The 27,350-nt window shown below is 44.4% G+C and overlaps 1 protein-coding gene across 1 annotated transcript in view; it reads left to right on the forward strand.

The window, feature by feature from the left end:
• Window positions 1-27,350, forward strand: part of LOC122813767 — a 311,471-nt gene that overhangs the window by 179,729 nt on the left and 104,392 nt on the right. The window contains exon 11 of the mRNA XM_044086258.1: window positions 14,630-14,714. Within this exon, the coding sequence (XP_043942193.1) occupies window positions 14,630-14,714 (85 nt within the window). The remainder of the gene's footprint in view (window positions 1-14,629; window positions 14,715-27,350) is intronic.

Raw genomic sequence — 27,350 nt, forward strand, 5'->3', positions numbered from 1 at the left:
TGAAACCCTACATACTTTAAGGGAGCATTTCCAATGGGAATGCCAGGACTATCCTCAGTCAAAAAAAAGACTCAGGGAGTTCTTAGATTTACCACAGCACAGTCCTTTAGCCATTCCTCCTGTCCTGGATGTTGTGGATGATGTTTTTATGGAATCCAGTTTGACTCCTGACACCCTTCCTCCTGCTCCCAGAAAACCTGACAAGTACTACAGAGTCCCTGACTCTCACAAATTCCTTTTCAAAAATTCTACTGCTGACCCAGAGGTAATCTCCCAAGGGCCTAAAGGAATTAAAGCAACCTCAGCTAAGAATCCCACCCCCTCATACAGGGATTCCCAAGCGTTAGACAGATATTTTAAAAAAGTACACACCTCTGCCACTCTTGCTATTAGAGCACTAAATTGTCAGTTCCACATGTTGAAATATCAGCAGCATACCATTGAATTCATCAAACAAAAAATATCTTCCTTTCCTGCTTGTGCAGAAAATAAAGAATTACAAGAGCTTATGCATTCTGCAAGCCAAGTTACTAAGCACACCTTGCCATGTGGCTTTGACGCCCTAGAAGCATCTTGCAGGGCAGCAGTCACTAGTTCTGGCCTTAGAAGTCATGCTTTGCTTAAGGAACAGACCTTGACAGACCATGTCAAATCAAAATTATTGGACGCACCATTTAGTTTGTTTGGCACCAAGGCAGAAGAGGTCTTAAAGATGGAAGAAAAAGCTAAATCTATGCAGGCAGACATTTTACAGGTCCAGCCTCCGAGGTTCAGTAGGCATTGCCCTCTCCAAGCACTGGTCCTTTCCATCCCCCTCCAGGCCATCTCAGCCCAGACCCAGAGGAAGCAGACCCCTAAGACAGCAGTCCCAGGGAATGCAGAGATCTAAGCAATGGAGTTCCTCCTCTTCAAAAACGGGGAGTGATAAGCCATCCCCTTATGCTAAGAACTCACAATGACTTTGCACTTCCACCCCTTACCTCTACCCACCTGGTTGTGCCCCTAGGAAGAAAACTCTCCTTCCATGCAGACAACTGGGCCTCTATTACCAACGACAGATTGGTCCTCAACATAGTGTCCCAGGGATACAAGTTTTATTTCCACATTCTGCCAACCCCAAAAAGGTTCCACAGATCTTCCTCCAAACCAGTGGGCAGAAGCCAAAAAGCAAGGCCTTTCCCTGCTCTACATGAAGGCAATACAGCATATTCCTGCGGACCAGATAGGCCAAGGTTTCTATTCCAGACTCTTCCTGGTACCCAGAAAAGAGGGCACCTGGCACCCAATCCTCAATCTATCCATTCTAAACACCTTTCTGGTGATACCAAAATTCAAAATGCTCACCCTCCAGCAGCTTCTTCCTATGCTTTGCAAGGATGCTTGGTTAGCCACCCTAGACCTAAAAGAGGCCTACCTACACATCCCAATCAGGGAATCTTGCAGGAAATATCTACGATGTTCTTCATGTTTTACTGTTGCAGTCATTACAATTGGGTTATCCTGCTGGCAGGCTACCCTCAGTCGGCCTAAATTCCAAAGTCTAGGTCCGGCGTCAGTTGCTGTCGCCTCTTCCCTGACATCAGTGCACGAGGGGTATAAAAGATGCAGCTGACGCCATTTTCTTCAGTCTTTCTTGCCGCGTGGTGCCCAAAGCAAAAGCAGTTCGCACGTGCTGGTCGGCCGACTCCTGAGTTTTTCAAATTCGAATTTCAGATCTGAAGTCTTCATTAAAGCTAAGTACCCCATTGGGGAAACTTTTTTCTTGCTCCAGACCGATGTCAGAAAAAGTTAATAATTGTATTTCTTGTGTGAAGTAAATACCTCATAAGGATTTTCATTCTTACAGTATTCCTTGCCTAGGCCCTGACCATAATGTCGCTAGTTGTCGGTTTTGTGCTAGATTTAACCAACGCTATTAAACGTCGGTACGATTTGGCATTCCATTACTTTAGCAGAAGATTTAATTATATAATGCCGTCGGATCAGCCGACTACCGGAGTTTATAAAAAACGTAAAGAAAAAGAAAAGGACAGGCATCCGAGATCCAAAACAGACGACGAGGCTTCTGCTAGGCCTGTCGCCGGTTCTCAGTGAGGTGCTTTTGCAGCCCCTGACGCCTGCTACCACAGAGCCACAGGCCACTTCCGACTTCCACGTGGAGCCGACTGGGCCTCTGGAAACTCAAGGTATTGGACACTCGGAAACTATTCCCTCAGATGGGTCCGGAGCCGCTGTGCAGGCATCGGCTTCTGAGGGTGTTTTCAGGCTACACAGTTATATGTGAAACCTACTTCAGCTTCAAAGGCAAAGACTAAAGTAGCTCTAAAGACAAAGAAACAAGTACAGCATTCACCTGGACAGGCCTCCATGCCTAAAAAGACAGATGCTTAAAATGGCCGAAGACCTAATTACTTTGATCAGGGGTTCCCATCCCCCTCCTGATAAGAGGCCTAGGCAAGAGTTAGAATATGAATCTTCAGACCAGGTTTCCATTTCCTCTGATTCCTCCTCTGAACAGGATTAGTCTATTCCTTCCTATGAGGATTCTGATGCTGAAGAATCTATCCCTTCAGCTTCTCCTCCTGAGGATTATTCTTTTGGGGAGACACTGCATACTATGAGGAAGCATTTCCACTGGAAGAGCCAAGATTACTCAGAATCCAAGAAAAGGCTCAGACTTCCTTTTATTGCCTCAGCACAGGCCCCTTGCTATCCCGCCTGTTTTGGACATTGTAGATGATGTATTTTCAGAGTCCAGTCTTTCTCCAGACTCTTTACCACCAGCCCCTGTTAAGCCAGACAGATACTATAGGGTTCCTGATTCACATAAATTTCTTTATAAAAACCCTGCTGCTGACCCAGAAACCATCTCTCAGGGTCCCAAAGGGGTCAAGGCTTCTACTGCAAAAAACCCTATCCCCTCTGTTAGGGATTCTCGGACCCTAGACAGATGGGGCAAAAAGATTTATACCTCTGCTACCTTAGCTGTAAGAGCCTTAAATTACCAATTTCATATGCTTAAATATCAGCAATATCTTATGTCTTTGCTTAAACAGAAAATGTCAGCAAATACAGAATGTGCAGACAAAGAAATGCAGGATTTATTACATGCAGCTGAGCAAGTTGGAAAACATACTTTGCAATGTGGTTTTGATTCTCTAGAGGCCTCCTGCAGGGCCACTGTCACAGGTTCTGTCATTAGGAGGCATGCTTGGTTAAAAGAACAAAATCTGCCTCATGTTAAAGCAAAACTATTAGATGCTCCTTTACAGCACGATACTTTGTTTGGTGTTAAAGCAGAAGAGGTGTTGAAGAAAATGGAGGACAAAGCTAAATCTATGCAAACAGTCAAGGATTTCTTGCAGGTACAGCCTCCCAGATTTAGCAGGAACTGGCCTACAAAGAATTGGTCCTTTCCAGTGTCAGATAGACCACAAAGAGGCAGATACAGATGCCCCAGAGGCAGATCACAGCCCCAAGGCTCATACAGGCCTAAACAATGGGGTGCTACTACCTCCAAGAGCGGAGAGGAAAAACGCCATACAGGAAACAGTCTCAATAACTTTTCCCTTCCAGCACCAAGCACTTATCTTTTGGCAGCCCCTTTGGGGAGAAAACTAGCACTTTTTTCACAAAATTGGCACATGATCATCCAGGACAAGTGGGTTCTAAATATAGTTTCACAAGGCTACAGGTTCCACTTTCACACCCTGCCAAGGCTAACCGGTATGCCAGACCTGCCACGCAATCAATGGGCAGAGGCACAAAAACAAGTTTCATCCCTCATGGACATGAGGGCCATTCAACAAGTCAGACCAAATTAAAAAAACGCCAGCACCAGTAATGAGCTGAGAGAACTGTAAGAGCTTTATTAAGCTGAAATACTAGACTGGTTTCAGCACATGGCTTTCATCAGTAGATTAACACAGAGTAGAAGAAAAGCCCAACAATAAATACCTCTGCCCATGAGGTAGTATGACATCATTTCCTGTCTTAGAAAATATAAATAATAAATATATACATATATAAATTTATAAATTCAAAGAGCATGTGTATAGAATAAATTTATCAAACAACAATAAATCTGGCACATACATATAATATAATAAAGAGAATATTTATAGTTTGTCATTGAGTCCAGGGGAAGTTTCGCTATCCATTTCCTTTCTTTGTTATTAAGAATTCCATGCCATCCAGTTTTAAAGGCCCGATTACCTATAATGTTATCTATAATAGTAAATGAAAATTTAGCAGTGGGATGATTCAATGTATGTCTGTATAGGGCATTGGTAACCCTAGCATTCCTAATGTCACCCAGATGTTCAGATATTCTAATTCTGAACTGTCTTAGATGTCTGACCAATGTAAAAGGCTTGACAGGTGCATGTTGCAAGATAGATAATCCAATCTGTACTGCAATTACCAAAGCAGCGGATATTGTATAGATGTCCTGTGTTCTTGCTAGTAAATGTTTTAGTTTTAAATATGTAACTGCAAAAACTACAGTGTCCACAAGGGTAGGATCCAACTAATTTTTCACCCGTGTGGGTCCTCTGATAAGGAGTATCATCCCTTGATGTTATTTTCTTATAATGAGAGAAATGAGATCCCAGTGTCTTGCCCTTTCTATATGAAAATGAACACCTATCCCCCAAGTGGTCCTCTAATAGAGTATGAGACTTCAGTATGTTCCAGTGTTTATCTACAATGTCCAAAAGATGCATAGTATTTCTACCATATGTAGTGACAAATCTCAAGGTCTCCTGATTAGTCTGCCTATGGTGTTTTCTGTATTCCAATAATGTTTCCCTGGTCTGATTTTTTTACTCCATTGCATGGCTGAACAAACAGCATGTCTAGAATATCCCCTTGTGAGAAACCTATTGGCAAGATCTTTATGATGTTGTCTCAAGTCTTGTTCAGAGGAGCATGTCCTTTTAACCGGCAAAAACTGTGATTTAGGGATATTATTAATAGTATGCTTGGGATGTAGACTGTTGGCATGTAGCAAGGTGTTATATTCCGGAAATGTGCGATATACAGAAGTTTTAAGGGTGTTATCTGGTTGACGCTGTAAAAAAACATCTAAGAAGTGTATTTCATTATGATAGTAATCAACCATAAACTCCGCACCCCATATATTTCCATTAAGATGTTCAACAAACTCCTGTAGATAGTCACTTCCCCCTTTCCAAACTAGCCAACCGTCATCCAACAAGTGCCAGAGCAAGAGCAGGGACAAGGATTCTATTCAAGACTGTTCTTGGTACCTAGAAAGGACAAAGCCTGGAGACCAATACTGGACCTATCTTCTAAACACATATCTGGATATTCCAAAATTCAAAATGTTGACTCTGCAGCAGCTTCTGCCCATGTTTGACAAGAAGGCTTGGCTTGTGACTTTAGATCTAAAAGAGGCATACCTGCATGTCCCAATCAGACAAACACACAGAAGATGCCTCAGATTCAAAGCTGGCTCAATGCACTACCAATTCTCTGCACTGCCCTTGGCTTATCTACTGCGCACAGGGTCTTCACAAAGTGCCTGGCACCAGTAATTGCATACTGCAGACAAAGAGGAATACAAATATATCTTTATTTGGACAACTGCCTAATTCAAGCAGAGAACAAGGACATTCTACTACAGCATCTGGCGTTTGTAAAGAGATTACTACCATGCCTAGGGTACATAGTCAAGGAACAGAAATCAAAACTAGTACCCTCTCAAGACATAATATTCCTGGGTGCAAGCTTAAATACAACTGCCCAGATGGCTTATCTCATACCAGACAAAGACAACTGACTACCTATTTCAAACTGTTGGCAACAAAGGCCCAGTTATCTGCAAGAAAAATTCTGCAGGCTTTGGGCTTCATGGCATCCTGCATTCTACTAATTCCATATGCAAGACTGCATATGAGGAAACTTCAATGGTACCTAAAAAGTGTTTGGACTCAACATTGCCACAGCCTGGAAACAATAGTTACTCTCATTCCCTGCCTGCAACAGGAGTTTCGATGGTGGGTGAAGGCCTATCACCAGAACAAGGGACAGCCATTCACTCTACCCCCAGCCACACAGACTTTAACAATGGCTGCATCGGATTATGCCTGGGGAGCCCACATGGCAGGAAGATGTATTCAAGGCACATGGTCCGCAAACCAAATGCATCTGCATATCAGTCAAAAAGAGATGCTAGCTGTTCAAAATGCCCTGACAGCCTTCAAGGACCTACTTCATCCAGGACAACTACTGATAAAGACAGACAATACCACGGTCATGTGGTACATAAACAAGCAGGGAGGCACTCATTCTTACCCCCTTTGCAGACTAGACTTTGTGTGACACAGCATTGACTTACCACTTACATCTGGAGGCACAATTCCTGCCAGAAAAGGTAAATACTCTGGCAAACGAACTAAGCAGAAACCTCATGGATCCCCACGAGTGGAAATTGGATCCACAAGTCTTCAGCATGGTAACAAGAAAATGGGGATGCCCGGACATAGATCTATTTGCATCCCCTTGCAACTACCAATTAAAGAGATTCTGCACAAGGACTTATCACAGACAAGCATGGGAAGTGGATGCCCTATCTTTCAGCTGGAAAAACTTAACAGTATATGCCTTTCCTCCTCTGCCTCTCCTCCCCAAGGTACTCCTAAAGGTCACACAGGAGAAGCCAAAAATGATTCTGATTGCCCCAGACTGGCCACGCCAGTACTGGTATCCAATCTTAAGGAACTTGTCTCAATGCCCAGCCAGGACCTTACCTGAAGTACCTCATCTACTGTCCCAGCACAACAATCAGATCCTGCATAGCCAACTCAAGACCTTAAATCTGGCAGCATGGCGGATAATGTAGTCATACAAAACACACCTCTCACTCAGGCGGTGATGGATGTCATTTTGGAGGCCAGGAGGCCCAGTACTAGAAACTCCTGTGCTGGAAAATGGAAGAGATTCTGTGCTTGGAACCAGGCACAAGGAATTGACACTGCTGTACCAAACATTCCTCAGATTTTGCAATATTTGACTGAGATGCTGAACAAAGGCCTATCTTTTTCATCTATAAAAATTCATGCCTCTGCCATTTCGGCTCATTACAATGCAGAGCCACCAATCTTTTCTCATCCTTTATTAAGGCAGTACCTCAGAGGGGCCAGAAATTTAAGGCCTCCAAGGAGATAACCAATACCTGCATGGGACCTCAATTATGTCTTGGAAAAACTCACCCTGCCTCCTTTCGAGCCAGCCGCTACAGCTGATATAAAGTTTTTATCTTGGAAAACAGCTCTGCTTCTAGCAATAACTTCTGCAAGATGAGTCTCAGAGCTACAGGCACACATGACTGTGGAACCTTTTATCATTTTTTATCCAGACAGGGTTTCTCTGCGGACAATCCTGACATTTATGCCTAAGGTAGTGTCCATTGTGGCCCTTAACCAAACTATTCACCTGCCTACATTTTATCCAAACCCACAGAATAAAGGGGAGAGAATTCTGCATTCTTTGGACATACACAGGCAGCTACACGTCTATTTGAATAGAACCAAATCTTTCAGAAAGATGGAGCAATTACTAGTGGCATATGCTGCAGGCTCACAAGGAAATGCTATCTCAAAGCTTCTGCATTCTTTGGACATACACAGGCAGCTACACTTCTATTTGAATAGAACCAAATCTTTCAGAAAGACGGAGCAATTACTAGTGGCATATGCTGCAGGCTCACAAGGAAATGCTATCTCAAAGCTGATTATTTCAAAGTGGATAGGCCATTGCATTCGTTTCTGCTATTCACAACATGGCAAGCCAGTACCTAAGGGCATTAGGCCACATTCAACCAGAGCAGCAGCCACTTCAGCAGCCTTCCTTAGGGGAGTACCAACCAAAGACAGTTTAGAGGCTGCTACTTGGAGTTCAGTGCACACCTTCACAAAGCACCATCACTTACCACTCTACTCTAAATCCAGGGCAGGCTTTGCCACTGCAGTTCTGCAGGGCCTAATAGCCGGTCCTAATGCTATTTAGCTCCAACCTTCCAACCTTAGCTTTGGGATTCAACCCAATTGTAATGACTGCAACAGTGAAACACAAAGAACATAGTACAGTTGTGTACACTTACCATAAATGTAGATGTTCAAGTGTATTCACTGTTGCAGTCCAGGTTACCCACCTGCCATCCCCCTTTTTCTTTGCTGGAACTTATCTGTACTTCTCTATTCTGTACAACCTATGTGGTATATTTGCTTGTAGATGAAGGCAAAATATTTACTTTGCTGCATGCATGTTTTATTGACATATTTTTAGCCTACCCTTTTGAGGGCACCTGACATCAGGGGCAAGAAAGACTGGAGAAAATGGCGTCGGCTGCAGCTTTTATACCCCTGGCACTCTGACGTCAGGGAAGAGGTGACAGCAACCGTCGCCAGACCTAGACTTTGAAATTCAGGCCGACTGAGAGTAGCCTGCCAGCAGGATAACCCAATTGTAATGACTGCAACAGTGAATACACTACATTTATGGTAAGTGTACACAACTGTACTTTTCAGGGCAGGATCTATGCACTTTCAGTTCTCTGCGCTACCCTTTGGCTTATCCACTGCTCCCAGAGTTTTCACAAAGTGCCTGGCTCCAGCCATTGCTTTTTTTCAGACAACGAAATATTCATATTTACCCCTACTTAGATGATTGCCCGATGCAGGCAGTCAGGAAAAGCTGTTAGCACCTGACCTTTGTTTTTTGACCTACTGACCTCCCTGGGGTATATTGTCAACCAAAAGAAATCAAAACTAGTCTCCACACAAAAAAGTTTATTCCTGGGAGCAAGCCTGGACACAGCGTCCCAGATGGCATTCCTTACTCCAGAAAAACAAGCCTACTTGACAGGCTACTTCTCTCAACTAGCCACCAGAACCCAGTTATCTGCAAGGAAAATCCTGCAAGCTCTAGGGTTCATGGCCTCCTGCATTCTACTCATTCCATATGCCAGACTTCATATGAGGAAACTACAATGGTACCTAAAAAGCCTTTGGTGTCAACACTCTCAAGACCTGGAAACTATCATACCTGTGATACCCTGTCTAAGGAAAGATTTTTTTTGGTGGGCAGCAGCATGCAATCACAACAGGGACTTCCCTTCCCACAACCCCATGCCGCCCAGACCCTCACCACAGATGCATCAGACTATGACTGGGGTGCACACCTGGACGGCAGGTGCATTCAGGGCCATTGGAGCCCAAATCAAAAACATCTGCACATCAGCCAAAAAGAGATGCTAGCTGTTCAGCATGCCCTAACAGCTTTCAGACCCCTACTCTCCCCGGGGCCTCTAGTGATCAAAACAGGCAACAGCACAGTGATGTGGTATATCAACAAGCAGGGAGGGGACTCACTCTTATCCTCTCTGCAGACTCACCATCAACTTTTGGCACACAGCCTCAGCCATGCAAATACACCTGCTAGCACAATTCCTGCCATGCTCCCTAAACTGTCTGGCAGACAACTTAAGCAGAGAGCTGCTAGACCCACACGAGTGGCAGCTAGACCACAGAACCTTCAGCCTTGTAACCCAGAAATGGGGCACCCTAAAGATGTGCCTCTCTGCCTCCATCTCAATCATCAGCTCAGCAAAGTCTGCACTAGAGAACCTCACAGCAAGGCCTGGAAAGTGGATGCTCTATCCTTCCAATGGGTAAACCTTTTGATCTTTGCATTTTCCCACTCTATCACTCATTTTAAGGGTACTGCTCAAAATAAGGGAGGAAAAGCCAAGGGCAATCTTGATCCCCAGACTGGCCATGCCAGCACTGGTACCCACTGCTGCGTAGCCTGTCACCCCTGCTGCCATGGCACCTACCTCCGATCCTAACACTCCTGACCCAGAAGAATGGAGAATTCATGCATCCACAATTGCAGACCCTGAACCTGGCAGCCTGGCTTATTCCCTGACCTCTCCTCAAGCTGCCAGCCTAAGCAAACAAGTCCTGGAATGTTGTACGTGAGGCCAGATGCCCCAGCACTAGAAAGGCCTATGCTGACAAGTGGAAAAGGTTTTGCACCTGGATCCAGGCTAAGGGAGCCGAAATAGGACAGCCCTCCCTACCTCTCATCCTGGATTACTTAGCAGACCTACTACACAGGGGCCTATCCTTCTCTTGTATTAAAATTCATGCCACTGCCATCTCTGCTCATTACAGCACAGAGCCAGCACTCTTCTCACACCCTCTCATCAAACAGTTCCTAAGAGGGGCTAACAACTTAAAGCCACCCAGAAAAGCTCCTACCCCTGCTTGGGACCTTAACTTTGTTGGAAAAGCTCGCCCTACCCCCCTTTGAGCCTGCAGCTTCAGCAGAGTTAAAATTCTTCTCTTGGAAAGCAGCCTTGCTTCTGGCCATCACTTCAGCTAGAAGAGTTTCAGAGCTACAAGCACTCGTGGCTGTAGAGCCCTTCATCATTTTCCATGCTGACAGGGTCTACCTCAGGACTAACCCATCCTTCATGCCTAAAGTGTTGTCCAGTTTGGCTCTCAACCAATCCATTCATTTGCCCACCTATTTCCCTAGCCCACAAAGCAAGGGGGAAAGGATTCTACACTCTAGATGTGCACAGACCGCTCTGATTCTATCTGGATAGGACTAAATCTTTTAGAAAAACTGACCAATTGCTCGTCAGCTTTGCAGCAGGACAGAGGGCAAGGCCATATCCAAACAAACATTCTCCAAATGGATAGCACACTGCATCCATTTCTACTACAAACAGCACAGAAAACCACCCCAAAGGGGTCAGGACGCATTCCACCCAGGCAACCTCCACCTCTGCAGCTTTTCTCAGAGGGGTCCCCTCCAGGGATATCCTGGATGCTGTAACACGGACTTCTGTTCATACCTTCACCAAGCATTACCACCTGCTTATCTTCTCCAAATCCAGGGCAGGCTTTGCCAGTCTTGCAGGGCATCCTAGCCAGCCCCCAGTCTTCTTGACTGCCTCCACCTTTTTCTTCAGCTTTGGGAATCAACCCAAGTGTGATGACTGCAACATTGAAACATGAAGAAAATAGTACAGTTGTTTACACTTACCATAAATGTAGATGTTCTAGTGTATTCACTGTTGCAGTTCTGGTTTCCCACCCTCCATCCCCTTGTCTCTCTCCTCTCTCTCCTTACAGGGAATTTTTATTTACTTTTCTACTGTTGGTGTTCTTCCACCATAACCTAGCTCCCTATTTTGGGGGGTCCTGACAGTTGGGGCAAGAAAAACTGATGTAATGGCGTCTGCTACCTGATTTTATAGCACTGACGGCCTGACGTCAGTCCTGGAGCGACTGCAACTGACACAGAAATACTAAGCCTCTGGTATTCGGTCCGACCGAGGGCTACCCCTGGCAGGATAACCCAAGTGTGATGACTGCAACAGTGAATACCCTCTATAACATCTACATTTATGGTAAGTGTACACAACTGTACTTTTTGTGCTTTTATTTGGTTATAGTTTGGCTTCAGGTCCGGGGGTTTAAAATGTAACGGAAGGTAATGGGACTTGATTGTGAATTTTCTAGTTCTTTGGTTTCCTGGTACAGGAGAAATGTGTAGTTCTGATGGTTTTTATGTGATGGGAATTGCATATATTTAAAACGTTTGTTCACTGCATTTCTCCAGTATTAGTTTTTCTCTCTCTTTTGTGCATTTTTACTAACAGAACTGCCATTTAATAAAGCCACTTCCCCAAACTCCTTCTCCCTCTGTTATAGCTTCCTCATTTTCATTTTGCAAGACCATACCTAGACTTTATTTTACCTTTGAATTCTGTAAAGCTTTGGTATGTTTTAACATTTCTCTCTATTTGACAGTTACCCTAAAACTGAGCTTTTTTTTTTTCATTTCACTAATGCTTTTCACCATCTACTTGGCACAGTTACGTCTTTCAGTGGTGACCTGGAAAATCTGGCTGGTCAAGTGATGCTGTTTTGCAGCTAGACTATAAAGGTATCATACCCGCGTCTGCAGTATAAAGCTCGGTGCTAGTTTATGCTGTTAATCTTGTATACTGAGCCTACCAGAAGCTTCTGTAGGGTGTGATTTCACATGCTGCTCTGTCACTTTTTTATCTTTTGCTGTAAACCTGGTTTTATGCTTCATATGGTTAAGGCCATTTGGACCTAGAAACAAGTTCCTTATTTCCATTGTGGCTTGCTAACGGTTACTGTGCTGGTCAAAAGAGAAACAGTATAGCAATAACCATGGCTGGGTGTGGGTAATGTGGGATTTACCCACAGTTGAGTGGTTTGGTTTGGCCACTAAGGTGAAGCCCAAGTGAGCAAGCATAGCCAACCGTGTGTAAATCTAGCATTAATTACCCACACCCAGCAGTGCATTGTTGGTGTTGTACATTGGTATTAGTTTTGGGTTGTGTTTGTGGTGGTTACGTTTGTTCGCTTTATTTTGTATTCTTCCACTTTTTCTGAGAGAACATTGTCCCAGACTTTGTGCATATCTTGTTTTATATTTTATTTTTTAGTTATTTTGTGATGTGTTTAGGGTATTTTGCATTGTATGTGTTAATATTTTTCTTATTTTATGTAAAATGAGCATGGCTTTTAGACTGTCCAATCACCGTGCTTGTTTTGGAATATTAATTGGTCTGTACCGTTTTATTAGATCTGTATTTTTTATTTTATTTTTTGAAAATGTAAATAATTGTAGTTATCGGTGGTAAAATGTACGGATTGTTTTGCTCATTTTAAATATTTGTTGTGTGTGTAACTGTTTTTACTTTCTCTTAATGTGTTTAACATGTATTTGCTTGGACATACTGAAACAGGGAACCATGCTTGCTGCTGTTTTTTTCTGTAGTCATGCATGTTCTTTATAAATGAAAAACTTGTATTAAATCTTTCCTGCAAATGCACATCATTATCTACAGTGCTTAAGTAGGGAAGGACTGACTTGTTAATGAATGTGAACAGTTCATAGTGCTAGTAATTGTAAAGGTCTAAGGAAGTAAATAACTTGAATGGATGTGGTGGTTATAACAAGTAAAACTCGTGCATTGGTTACTTCAACTTTAATTTATCTGTTTATTAGCTTTTTCCTTTGTAGATTTATTTTTATACTGCTTTTTTGTCTCTGAACTTCTTGACTTGATTAGTTTTAGATATAGAACTGGTTCGCAAGCTATTATGTCAGCCACAATATTCTACATGCAAGAAAAATCAAGTACGTGTTTTTTCCCCATATTTTATTTTATGTACATGACTGTGGCTGACATAGCTTGTGGACAAGCTGTACATCTGATGTATTCAGTGCAGACACAATATTTTCAATACAGTGAGGAAATTCCATGCACTCGATGATAGCTATATTCCAGCATATGCACTTTGCTTTCAGACCCGTTATCTGGTTTGTACTGGTGATTCATTTTTGCATCTCATGTTGTTCAGCACAGATGTATCTACAACCTGAAATATCATTCATCTCTGCCTTTGAAAAGACCATAAATTATTAAAGATTAAATTACAATGTTTAGTATTACCAAATGTAAATTAATTTAAAACTGAGCAAAATAATGTACTATGAGACCAAATGTTGCTCCACATGAAAACACTTTTGACATCAGTGGTGTGTAAATTTGTCATGTTTTTTTTTTCCTACTTCACTCTTTACATTACTTTGTATTTCTTAATAGTGTATCAAAGCCCCAAAATTGTGTGATGGGACTTGTCACAGTCCAGTGTGTGGCCACTTTAACTTTGAAGAAACAAAATATTTTCCATTGCCCTGTTTCTTCCTAGACTAAAAGCAGGAGTACTAAGATTTCCTGATGATCGTCGTCTGTGGTAACAGAATCTCTTTCATTAAGTCCACTTTAAGATACTTTTGAATGTTAAGACATGAGCAGATCACTAACACAGGCGATGGTTTTCAAACCTAGAGTTGCAGTAGCAGGCTACCACTACTAGATTGACAGTGTACGTTTAAGAATAATATGGCCATCCTTTAATGGTCTTGCTCATTTCAAGATGTTTTATTAGCCATGTAGCAAGTATCGTTGATATAATTACTTAAAGACTGTTAATGTAGTGGATTTAACTACTCTTCTGCATTTATTGAATTTCAACTACAAGGGAGTGCTTATGTGATGTTATAGATGCTTTGATAAATGTTGGAAAGAACTGACCCAAATTTTCACAAGAAGTTAGCAGTCTTTAGAAAAAATGCAGCATCATGTACAGGTATGACAAGGGAAGCAATATTTGTCTCCTGATGTGATATTGTAGGGTTGTATTAGAGAGAGAAAAGTGCTTTGTGATGAGAAGAGCTTAATATATGGTTGGAGTCCTTTAAATTGTTTTACCACATTGGATAGTCTTACTGACTAAATTTGATAGTGTTGATTGGAGTGGCGTTATCTTGCACATTGAACATTTATTTAGTGGAGTATTTTGTTGTTTTTAGGATGGTACATATTGTTTCCAGGGGGAGGGTGGACAACCAGGGAAGAAAATCAGTAAAGTGAGTATTTTACAGGTGCTGTGTAAGTTTGGCTGCACATTGCCTAACTTGGTGGATCTGATCTTTTTAGTTGGATGGATGTGAGTGCAGAAACTTAATACTATGTTTTATCTCTTAGGACCAAGACAGCTCTGAGCAGGAAGCAGAAACGGCAGCTCACAGAAAAGAGAGAATATGTCCAAGATGTGGTCAAGGTGAAAAAGGTGAATTTACAGCAACTCAAAACTGCAGTAATTGAAAAGTAAATCTTAAAGGAGGTTGCTTTTTGGTGAAAACTGAAGTAAGGTTATAGGTGAAAGGCTCATATTATAATATGCAGTTTTGTTGATTTTTTTTTTCTTTTTTTTTTTGTACTGAAAAAAAGGGAAATGAGTCATGATCCAATGTTCAGAATGGGTTTATCAACACTTTGAGTGTGTACCCTTATTAGCCACTACCAGATTCCAGTTGGAAAGAATGTCCATAAAATGATGCTCATAATATGAGCTAAATTAAAAAGTATCCCAACTAATAATAGGATAACTAAAATCACCTAACATATTAGTAGGTTTATTTTCCAAAATATCCACCAAGTGTTGAAGAAAAAAAAAGCCAGTGCCATGGTGTTGAGTGATAAAGCCCTAACTGCAGTACTAGTGACCCAGGTTTGATTAGCAGCTCAAGCATCTGAGATGTTAACAGTGAGGGACAGGTATTTATCTAGACAGTCCCTGCAGGTAGGTGTGGCCTATAGAGTGGAGTAGCCCTCTGATGTAACAGGTAAATATTAGGGGGGTAGGTCCTAAATGGAAAAAAAAATCCCCTGTGGAAGCAGTCAATGGCATGCCCCCCCATGCCTGTAGGTTGCATGTCAGCTCCAGCCTTAGAACGGCGATAGTCTAGAGCTATAGGAGAGTCTGGTAGATCTGAAAACGTATGAGAGCACTGGGGTAAACTGGAAAGAATGAAGCAAAATGGGACACAAAAAAATTATAGTATTAACATTTAAATTTGGGCTCCTATAGGCTACTGTTGTCTTGCATATACAGTTCAAAAAAAGAAGGCCAGCACAGTAGTGTGGTTGAAAATACACATGTTCTTCGTGTTTCACTGTTGCAGTCATCATATTTGAGGTTATCCCTGCTGGGGTAGCCCTCGGCCAGCCTGAATACCAGAGACTTAGTATTTGTGCGTCGGTTGCTGCCGCTTGAAGACTGATGTTGGGTCATCAGGGGTATAAAGGAAGGCAGCCGATGTCATTACATCAGTCTTTCTTGCCGTGGAGCCCCAAGCAGAAGCAGTTCGCACAAGTGCCGGTCGGCCGCTACCTGAGTTTAGTTTCCGAATTGAAGTTGGAAGCCTTTGAAAGCTAAGTACCCCATTGGGGATCCTTTTTTCTTGCACTAACCGATGTCAGAAAAAGTTAATAATTGTCTCGCCTGTGGAAAGCAGATATCACACTGGGACTTCCATTCCTACTGCGTTACTTGCCTAGGCCCAGACCACAACGTCCCTCATTGTCTGTCTTTTCTGTGCTTTAACGCCAGAACTATTTGTCGTCTGGTCCTTATTGTAGCCAGATATTTCTGTTTACAGTCCTAGAATTCCGATATGGCTTCCATAAGCCATCCGACAGCAGATCTTCCAAAAAAGTAAAGATAAAAACAGAGACAGACCGCACAGGACTAAACCATCGATGACGCTTCCACCAAGTTGGTCGTCAGTCCTCTGGAATTCCGTGAGGCACTTTCGCAGCCCCTGATGCCTGCTTCATTTCATTTGCAGGCCTCTACCAGGACCCTTTCGGAGTCCGGTATGCTGCAGAACTCTTCTTTGTCTAAGGATTCTGCAGTCATCTCTGCCTTGGATGGGTCCGGAGCCACTGTGCAGGCACCGATTTCCGAGGAAGTCCTTCGCAACACCGAATCCAGACATAAACAGACACCTTCTTTCATGGCTTCCGATATTCATCGTGCATACAGCTGCAGTCATAACAGATGGGTTCTCCTGCCATCAGGCGGGTCCTCTGTCGGCTGAATTCCAAAGTCTAGGTCCGGCGTCAGTTGTCGTCGCTTCTTCCCTGATGTCAGTGTGCCAGGGGTATAAAAGAACCAGCCGACGCTATTTTCTTCAGTCTTTCTTGCCGTGCGGTGCCCGAAGCAGAAGCAGTTCGCAAGTGCCGGTCGGCCAGCTCCTGACATTATGAAAATGTTGCAACCGAAGTCTTCTTGAAAGCTAAGTACCCCGTTGGGGAAACTTTTCTTGCCTCAGACCGATGTCAGACAAAGTTAATAATTGTATTTCATGTGGGAAGCAAATACCACATAAGGATTTCCATTCCCTCTGTATTCCTTGTTTAGGCCCAGACCACGACGTCTCGGTCTGTCGCTTTTGTGCTACATTCAACAAACGCACCATTAAGCGTCAAGCGGAGTTCGCCCAGCATTATTTTGGCAAAAAAATTTAACTATTATGTCGTCGGATACTCCGACTCCAGTTTTGTCTAAAAAAGGACCGACACACGAGGTCCGCGGCCTCTACCCACACCACGCCAAAGCCGACTACACACGGTCCAGTTCTCAGCGAGGTGCCTACGCAGCCCCTGACTACCGACGACACTACATTGGCGGTGTCTCCTGTACCCGAGGTCGCAGGCTCCTCGGCCCACACCCCGACTACAGATACCGAAGCCACTCTTGGCGGTGAATCTCAAAATGTGGACAGGTCTACCTCTTCTCAAGGTGTCTTCAGACCTTCCTCTTCTTTTTCCATCAAGGCTTTTACTAAGTCTAAAGCAGCCATGCATTCTAAAAGACAAGCTACACAGGGCCCATCTCCAGGCCCCATGCCTAAAAAAACAGATGCTTAAGATGGCGGAGGATCTAATTACTCTTATCAGGGGTTCTCAAACCCCCCCCCCCCCCGGACAAAAGGCTCAGAGTGGAGGAAGAATCCCCTCCTCTGATCAGGGCTCCATTATATCAGAGCACTCTGATGAACAGGAACATTCTTACTCCCCTTTTGAAGACTCTGATGCAGAGGAGTCCATTCCCTCTGTATCCCCCCCAGAGAATTACTATTTAGGGAAGCTTTGCATACCTTAAGGGAACACTTCCACTGGGAAGGCCAAGATTATTCAGATTCCAAGAAAAGGCTTAGGGAATTTCTCTTGCTACCTCAGCACAGGCCTCTAGCTATCCGTCCTGTCTTGGACATACTAGATGTGTACTCGGAGGCCTGCCTTAACCCGGATTCTCCTCCAGCTCTAGTCAAGCCTGACAGGTGTACTACAGGGTTCCTGACTCGCACCAATTTCTATACAAAAGCCATGCTGCTGACCCAGAAACTATCTCACAGGGCCCCAAGGGAATTAAGGTCTCCACTGCTAAAAATCCATTACCTTCCGAGAGAGATTCCAGATCCTTAGAAAGGTAGGGAAAAAAGGTATATACCTCGGCCACCTTAACCATGAGGGCATTAAACTGTCAGTTCCATATGCTAAAGTACCAACAGTTTTTGTTATCACAATTGAGAAGTAAAATGTCACAACCTGAACAACCAGACTTGAAGGAGTTGCAGGATTTGATGCATAGTGCAGAACAAGTGGGTAAACATACCTTACAATGTGGTTTTGATGCTCTAGAGGCCTCATGTAGAGCTGCTGTTACAGGATCAGTCATACGTAGACATGCCTGGCTCAAGGAACAAACCTTACCAGATCATGTCAAAGCTAAATTACTAGATGCCCCTCTACAAAAGTATGTATTATTTGGTGCTAATGCTGAGGAGGTATTAAGGAAAATGGAGGAAAAGGCTAAATCAATGCAAACAGTGAAAGATTTTCTACAGGTACAACCCCCACGTTTCAGTAGAAATTGGCCTTCCAAAAATTGGTCCTTTCCAGCCACGGACAGACCCCAAAGAGGTAGATACAGGCACCCGAGGGGCAGAGGGCAATCCCAAGGATCGTTTAGAGGCAGATAATGGCAAGCTCCTACACAAAGAGGTGGTGAGGATAACTCACAACCATTCAGAAAGCAAGCCCAATGACTTTCCCCTTTGCATGCCAAGCAAGACTCAAATGGCAGCACCCTTAGGCGGAAAACTGGCATTATTTTAAAAAAACTGGCATATTGTCACAAAAGACAAATGGATCCTGGACATTATAAACAGAGGCTACAGATTCCATTTTCACACCCTTCCAAAAATGAGAGGCATGCCAAACCTGCCACACAATCAAAGGGTAGAGGCACAAAGACAAATTTCAGATCTCATAGACATGAAAGCTATTCAAGAGGTACCTACGCACGAATAAGGTCAAGGTTTTTATTCCAGACTATTCCTGGTACCAAGGAAGGGAAAAGATTGGAGACCTATTTTGGACCTATCCATCCTAAACACTTTTCTACTCGTACCAAAATTCAAGATGCTCACTCTACAGCAGCTTCTTCCCATGCTGGACAAGGAGTCTTGGCTGGTAACATTGGACCTCAAGGAGGCATACCTGCATGTCCCAGTCAGACAAAATTGCAGAAGATACCTCAGATTTCTTGCAGGTTCAACCCATTATCAATTCTCTGCATTGCCCTTTGGCTTATCTACTGTGCCCAGAGTATTCACGAAATGCCTGGCATCAGTAATTGCCTACTGCAGACTTCAAGGGATACAAATATACCCCTATTTGGATGACTGCCTGATCCAAGCGGACAGCAAGCACATTCTTCTGAAACATCTGGCTTATGTAATAATGTTGTTGAATTCTCTGGGATACACAGTCAACAAAAAGAAATCAAGGCTATTACACTCTCGGAAAATAATTTTCCTGGGTGCCAACTTGGACACAAACACCCAGATGGCCTACCTCACGCCAGAGAAGCAGGGGCAACTAACTCAATACTTCAGAACACTAGCAAATTGCATCAGGCTGACTGCAAGGAAAATCCTGAAGGCTCTGGGATTCATGGCATCTTGCATCTTACTAATCCCATGTGCAAAGCTGCATATGAGGAAACTTCAATGGTCCCTGAAAAACCTATGGTCTCAACACAGCCACAGTTTGGAAACAATAATACCACTAATTCTATGTCTTCAAAATGAATTTCTGTGGTGGGCTCAAGCATGCCAAACAAACACAGGTCTCCCATTCAGCAAGCCTCAAGCAAATCAAGTCATCACAACAGACGCCTCGGACTACGCCTGGGGGGGGCGCACATGGCAGATCGGTGCATTCAGAGCAAATGGTCCCAAAAAGAAAAGCACCTACACATCAATCAAAAGGAAATGCTAGCAGTAATAAATGCTATTATAGCTTTCAAAGACCTTCTGCGACCAGTATTGATAAGGACTGACAACACCACAGTAATGTGGTACATAAACAAACAGGGAGGAACCCATTCATACCCCCTATGCAGACTGGCCATGTCACTTTGGAACATGGCCCAGGACTTACAAATCGAACTACAAGCACAGTACTTGCCAGGCAAGGAAAACACGCTGGCAGACAACCTAAGCAGAAATATGACAGATCCACACGAATGGAAGTTGCATCCTCAAGTTTTTACAGAGATAATTCAAGCATGGGGAAGGCCAGACATAGATCTCTTTGCCTCCCACAAAATCACCAATTGACAAAATTCTGCTCAAGGATTTTTCATCCAAAGGCCTGGAAAGTGGACGCTCTCTCTTTCAGTTGGACATCAATGACAGTTTATGCCTTCCCACCTCTTCCTTTGCTGCCCAAAGTTCTATTAAAAACCAGAGCAGACAGACCAAAGATGATTCTCATTGCTCCAGACTGGCCAAGACAACACTGGTACCCACTCCTGAGGAGCCTGACGCATTCCCCACCATGGACCCTGCCTCTAATGCCTCTTCTTCTGACTCAGCACAGCTTCAAAACTCTTCACAGTCAGCTAAAAACACTCAATCTAACCGCATGGAAGATTCCTTAGCATCACAACAGACCCTACTCTCCAAGGAGGTGCAGGATGTCATTTTGGAGGCCAGAAGGCCGTCTACTAGAAAAGCTTACTCCGCAAAATGGAAACAGTTTTGTGTCTGGAATGAGAAAAAGGGCCAGGATCCTGGAAAACTGAATTTACCTCAAATATTACAGTATCTAGCTGAGCTGCTAAGCAGTGGACTTTCTTTCTCCTCCATCAAAATCCATGCCTCAACCATTTCTGCAGAATACAACACTGATCCACCCTTATTCTCTCACCCCCTCTTAAGACAGTTCCTCAGAGGGGCTAAGAATCTAAAACCCCCAAGGAAACAACCCATACCTGCTTGGGATCTCAATTTCATTCGAGAAAAGCTGACCTTGCCTCCTTTTGAGCCAGCTGCCTCATCAGATTTGCAATATTTTCCTGGAAAACAGCTTTCCTTCCGGCTATTACCTCAGCTCGTATGGTATCAGAACTACAAACTCTCATGGCTGAGCAGCCTTTCATCATCTTCCATCAGGACAGAGTTTCCTTACAAACCAACCCGTCCTTTATGCCAAAAGTGGTATCCAGGGTAGCATTGAATCAGGCTATGCACTTACCTACCTTTTATCCTAATCCTCAAAACAAAGGGGAGAGATTACTACATTCCTTGGACATCCACAGACAACTGCATTATTATTTGGACAGAACAAAGCCTTTCAGAAAATCAGAAGAGCTCTTTGTGTCCTATGCTATAGGAGCTCAAGGAAAGCCAATTTCCAAACAGACTATCTCAAAATGGATAGCCCACTGCATACGCTTTTGCTATTCTTTTCATGGCAAAACTGTACCTACAGGCATCAGATCTCACTCCACAAGGGCCACGGCTACCTCTGCAGCTTTTCTCAGAGGAGTTCCTACCAAAGATATTTTGGAAGCAGCCACTTGGAGTTCTGTGCATACCTTCTCCAAGCACTACCACCTTCCATTATACTCCAAATCTAGAGCGGGCTTTGCCACTGCAGTCTTGCAGGGCATTCTGGCTCCTCCTAGTTCCACCTAGTGCCTACCACCCCTTTCTTAGCTTTGGGATTCTACCCATCTGTTATGACTGCAGCTGTATGCACGATGAACATAGTACAGTTTTGTACCTACCATAAATATAGATGTTCGAGTGCTAATACAGCTGCAGTCCAGGTTTCCCTCCCTCCTTCCCCTCTTGGGACAGGCCTATTGGCTAACACCTCCTCATGCAACCTGATTGGGGTATTCATTCTTGATGTATTTGCTTGCACTACTGTATTTTGATTATATTGCATTGCTTTATCACACAAATTTATGTATTGCCTTCTTTCTGGGGGCACCTGACATCTGGGGCAAGAAAAACTGAAGAAAATGGCGTCGGCTGGTTCTTTTATACCCCTGGCGCACTGACGTCAGGGAAGAAGCGACGACAACCGACGCCGGACCTAGACTTTGGAATTCGGCCGACCGAGGACCCGCCTGACGGCAGGAGAACCCATCTGTTATGACTGCAGCTGTATTAGCACTCGAACATCTACATTTATGGTAGGTACAAAACTGTACTTTCTTTCTAAACCAACAGAGTTCCTTAGGCCCAGGGGTCGAACCACCCCCAAGAAACCACCTTCCAGATGATCTTTGGCACCTGCTCCCTTGCCTCAGTCACAAATGCTTAGAATGGCAGAGGACCTTATCATGCTGATTAGGGGAAACCAAGCCACTCCCTCAAAAAGAAAGAGATATGTCTCCAGAAGTTTCGTCTGAACAAGAGTCGGACGAATCTGATGCATCGGACTATGAAGACATGCAGCCCCTCTCTACATATATGGATTCTGATGCAGAGGAATCTATTCCTTCAGCCTCTCCCTCAGAGGATTTTTACTTTGGGGAAACCCTGCATACTTTAAGGGAGCATTTCAAATGGGAGAGTCAAGACTACCCACAGTCCAAAAAGAGACTCAGAGTTCTGGACCTTCCACAGCACAGGCCTTTAGCCATCCCGCCAGTCCTAGATGTGGTTGATGATGTCTTCCTTGAATCCAGCTTGACTTCAGATGCCCTCCCTCCTGCTCCCAGAAAGCCAGACAAGTACTATAGAGTCCTTGACTCTCACAAATGTCTCTTTAAAAACCCAACAGCTGACCCTGAGGTCATTACTCAAGGCCCAAAAGGGGTTAAAACTACTTCAGCTAAGAATCCCACCCCTCTCAGACAGGGATTCCAGAGCATTGGACAGATGGGGTAAAAAGTATACACCTCAGCTACCCTTGCTGTCAGGGCACTCAATTGTCAGTTCCATATGCTTAAATATCAGAAACATACCCTGGAACTCCTTAAACGAAAAATTACCTCCTTTCCTACATGGGCAGAATCTAAAGATTTACAGGAATTAATGCACTCTGCTGGTCAAGTAACTAAACACACTGCACTGCGGGTTTGATGCCCTAGAAGCTTTTTGCAGGGCAGCAGTCACTGGATCTGTCGTTAGAAGACATGCATGGCTTAAGGTAAACCCCTGCCAGACCATGTCAAATCAAAATTGTTGGATACACCCTTGTACAAAGATAATTTATTTGGTACTAAAGTAGAAGAGGTGTTAAACAAGATGGAAAAGAAAGCAAATTCTGTGCAGACTGTTAAAGATTTATTACAGGTACAGCCCCCTAGGTTCAGCAGGCATTTTCCTTCCAAACACTGGTCCTTCCCTGCACCTAGTAAACAGGGCCAGCCTAGGCCCCGTGGAACCAAACCTCCAAGACAGCAGTCCCATGGGTTGCAGAGATGTAAGAAGTAGACTGCCCTCCACTTATAAACCAGGAAGTTCTAAGCCACCCCCTTATGGCAAAAACTCACAATGACTTGCCCCTTCCCTACTTCGCCTCTGCCCACCATCACATACCCCTAGGAGGAAAACTCTTTCACTCAAGCACCTGGGCTACCATTACCAAGGACCAATGGGTTCTGAACATTGTGTCTCAGGGGTACAAGTTCTCCTTCCACACCCTTCCAACCCCCAAAGGGTTCCCAGATCTACCACCAAATCAGTGGGCAGAGGCTCAGAAGCAAATCCATACCCTGCTCTCCTTCGGAGCAGTAGAACACATTCTTACACATTCCTGCATAACAGAAAAGCCAAGGCTTCTAATCCAGACTCTTTTTGTTACCCAGAAAAGAGGGCACATGGTGCCCCATCCTTAATCTGTCCATTCTAAACACCTTCCTGGTAATCCCAAAATTCAAAATGCTCATCCTCCAGCAGCTGCTACCCATGCTGTCCAAGGACACTTGGCTAGGCACTCTGGACCTAAAAGAGATCTTCCTCCACATTCCCATCAGGGAGCAGAAAATATCTTCGCTTCAGGGCAGGATCTCAGCACTTTCAGTTTTCTGCACTTCCCTTTGGTTTATCTACTGCTCCCAGAGTTTTCGCAAAATGCCTGGCTCTGGCCATTGCTTTTTGCAGACAAAGAAATATTCAAATTTATCCCTACTTAGACGACTGCCTTATTCAGGCAGGCAGCCAGGAAAAGCTGCTGTAAGACCTGGCCTTTGTAAAGGATCTACTAACCTCCTTAGGGTACACAATCAACAAAAAGAAATCCAAACAGGTACCCACACAAAAGGATAATCCTCCTGGGAGCAAGTCTGGACACAGCATCCCAGATGGTATGCCTAACACCAGAGAAACAAAGTTTCCTATCAGCTTACTTCTCTCAACTGGCCACCAGGCCCCAGCTTTCTGCAAGGGAAATCTGCAAGCCCTGGGGTTCATGGCATCTTGCATACTCCTTATTCCATATGCCAGACTGCATATGAGGAGACTTCAGTGGTACCTAAAGAGCCTTTGGTGTCAGCACTCAAGATCTGGAAACTTTTCTACCTATTATTCCTTGCCTGAGGGAGGTGTGCAACAGCCTGCTCCCACAGCAAAGGACTACCCCTTCTCCCTACACCATGCCGCCCAGGCCCTCACCACAGACTCATCAGACTACGCTTAGTGTGCATACCTGGACAGTGGGTGCATACAGGGCCAATGGAACCCCCAGTAACTTCCCCTGCACATCAGTCTAAGAGATGATGGCTGTGCAGCAGGCCTTGATAGCTTTCAAACCCTATCTGTCTTCAGGTGTTCTTCAGGTCAAAACAGATAACGCCACAGTCATGTGGTACATCAACAAGCAGAGAGGGACTCGCTTCTACCCGCTGTGCAGGCTGGCCATGACCCTTTGGTTCACAGCCTCTTCCATGCATCTACACCTCTTAGCACAATACCTGCCAGGCTCTCTCAACTCCCTGGCAGACCAATTAAGCAGAAAGTTGTTGGACCCCCACGAGTGGCAGCTCAACAGAAATGCCTTCTTACTAATAACCCAGAAATGGGGAACCCTGGAGGTCGACCTCTTTGCCTCCCACACCAACCATCAGCTTGACAAATTCTGCACCAGGGAGCATCACTGCATGGCATGGAAAGTAGATGCCCTGTCCTTCCTCTGGGTAAACCGCTCGTTTATGCCTTTCCTCCCCTACCTCTCATTCCCATGGTACTGATCAAAATAAGGGAGGAAAAACCAAGGACCATTCTCATAGTTCCAGACTGGCTTAGGCAGGACTGGTGTACCCCTTGCTGCGCAACCTGTCCCCACTGCCCCCATGGAATCTTCCTCAGATTCCCAACGTCCTAACCCAGAGGGCAGGGGAGTTCATGCACCCCATTTGGGAGATGCTCAATTTGGCAGCTTGGCTTATAACCTGACCCCTGATCAGTCTGCCCTCCTCAGTAAACAGGTTCCGGATGTTATCTGAGAGGCCAGACACCCTAGCACCAGAAAGTCTTATGCAGATAAATGGAAAAGGTTCTCCACCTGGATCCAGGCTAAGGGAGCCAATATGGCACAGCCCTCCATCCCTCTCATCCTGGACTACTTAGCTGACATACTGCACAGTGGTCTCTTTCTCCCCTATAAAATTTCACGCCTCTGCTATTTCCACTAATTTTCCCACTGAGCAGCCTCTTTTTTTTCACAACCTCTGACCAAGCAGTTCCTCAGAGGGGCTAACAACTTGAAGCCCCCCAGAAGGGCACCAACACCAGCTTGGTACCTTAACTTTGTCTTGGAAAAGCTCACCCTCCCTCCATTCAAACCAGCTTCTTCTGCAGAGCTAAAATTTCTCTCCTGGAAGACTACCTTCCTCCTGGCCATCACTTCAGCCAGAAGAGTCTCTGAGCTGCAAGCACTCATGGCAGTGGAACCTTTCATCATCTTCCATAAAGACAGGGTATCCCTCAGAACTAATCGATCCGTCATGTCCAGGGTGGTATCCAGTGTGACTCTCACCCAATCCATCCATTTGCCCGCCTTCTTTCCTAACCCTTAAAACAAAGGGGAAAGGATTTTGCACTCCCTAGATGTGCACCGACAGTTCAGATACTATCTGGACAGGACTAAATCCTTCAGAAAATCTGTTCAGCTGCTGGTTAGGTTTGCTTCAGTGGCAGAGGGCAAAGTCATCTCCAAGTAAACCATTTCCAGATGGATAACGCTCTGCATCCATTTCTGCTACAAGCAGCATGGCAAGCCTCCCCCCCAAGGGGGTTAGGACCCACTTCACCAAAGCAGCCTCCACCTCTGCAGCATTCTTCAGAAGGGTCCCCACCAGGGACATCCTGGAGGCTGCCACCTGGACATCTGTTCACACCTTTACCAAACATTACCACATGCCTCTCTCTTCTAAATCCAGGGCAGGCTTTGCCTCTGCAGTCTTGCAGGGCATGCTATCCAGCCCCTAGCTTCCTTGCCTGCCTCCACCCATTTCCTCAGCTTTGGGAATCTGCCCAAATGTGATGACTGCAGCAGTAAAACACGAAGAATATAGTACAGTTGTGTACACTTACCATAAATGTAGATGTTCGAGTGTATTCACCGTTGCAGTCCTGGTTTCCCTCCCTCCTTCCCCTTTTTTCTTTTTGTTACTTTTCTTCCTTGTTCTCCTTTCCTTACAAGGGACATATTGTTTTTTTTTTCCACTGGTGGGGTTCTACCACCAGAGCCTGGCCTCCTACTTTGGGGGCCCCCTGACTGGTTAGGGCAAGAAAAACTGATGTAACGACGTCAGCTGCCTTCCTTTATACCCCTGACGTCAGTCTTCAAGTGACAGGAACCGATTCAGGAATATTAAGTCTCTAGTATTCAGGCCGGCTGGAGGTTACCCCAGCAGGGATAACCCCAAATGTGATGACTGCAACAGTGAGGGGACACTAACATCTACATTTATGGTAAGTGTACGCAACTGTACTTTTTAATGCTTCATGAGCTCAAAAGCCGAATAAACCCACAAAGGGTCGGATAAAACCCAAACCCCAAAAAAAGGTTCAGACCGGTTTCGGTTGAGTTAGCCTTCCTCAGTGCCAAACCAAATAAACTTCCACAAAGTTATATATACACAAACAATTAAGAAGCATAAATTCCCACCGGTCCATTAAAGATCTCATTTAATCCAGGTGGGAAAAGACCACCCAACTTGATTATTCACTTTTCTTTAGAGTTGAGAATTGTATGCCATCCAGACTTATTATTTCTGTCCCCTATTATTTTATCAGTAACTGTAAACCTGAAATAGGCAGTCTTGTGTTCTAATGTATGTTTACAGAGGGCGTTAAACTGTCTTTTGCTTCTAGCGTCACTGATATGTTTGGGGTTCCCTATTAGAAGACCGAAGACGCATTCTTTCGAATGCATCTTGGTCGAACTTAAAAAGCCTGAAACGGCAAAATATCGAAGCGCCTATTAAGCAAATTCTTTCCCTGGGAAAGAATTTGCTTGGCCGCTTCATTACTTTGCCGTTTTTGGCACTGTAGTGCGGTCTCGGAGTTGGTATATTTAAGTAGGGGGTGAAGCCCCCCACTTAATG

The sequence above is a fragment of the Protopterus annectens genome, chromosome 10.part0 (genome assembly GCF_019279795.1).
Source record: "Protopterus annectens isolate FY-2018-M chromosome 10.part0, PAN1.0, whole genome shotgun sequence".
Lineage (NCBI taxonomy): Eukaryota > Metazoa > Chordata > Ceratodontiformes > Protopteridae > Protopterus > Protopterus annectens.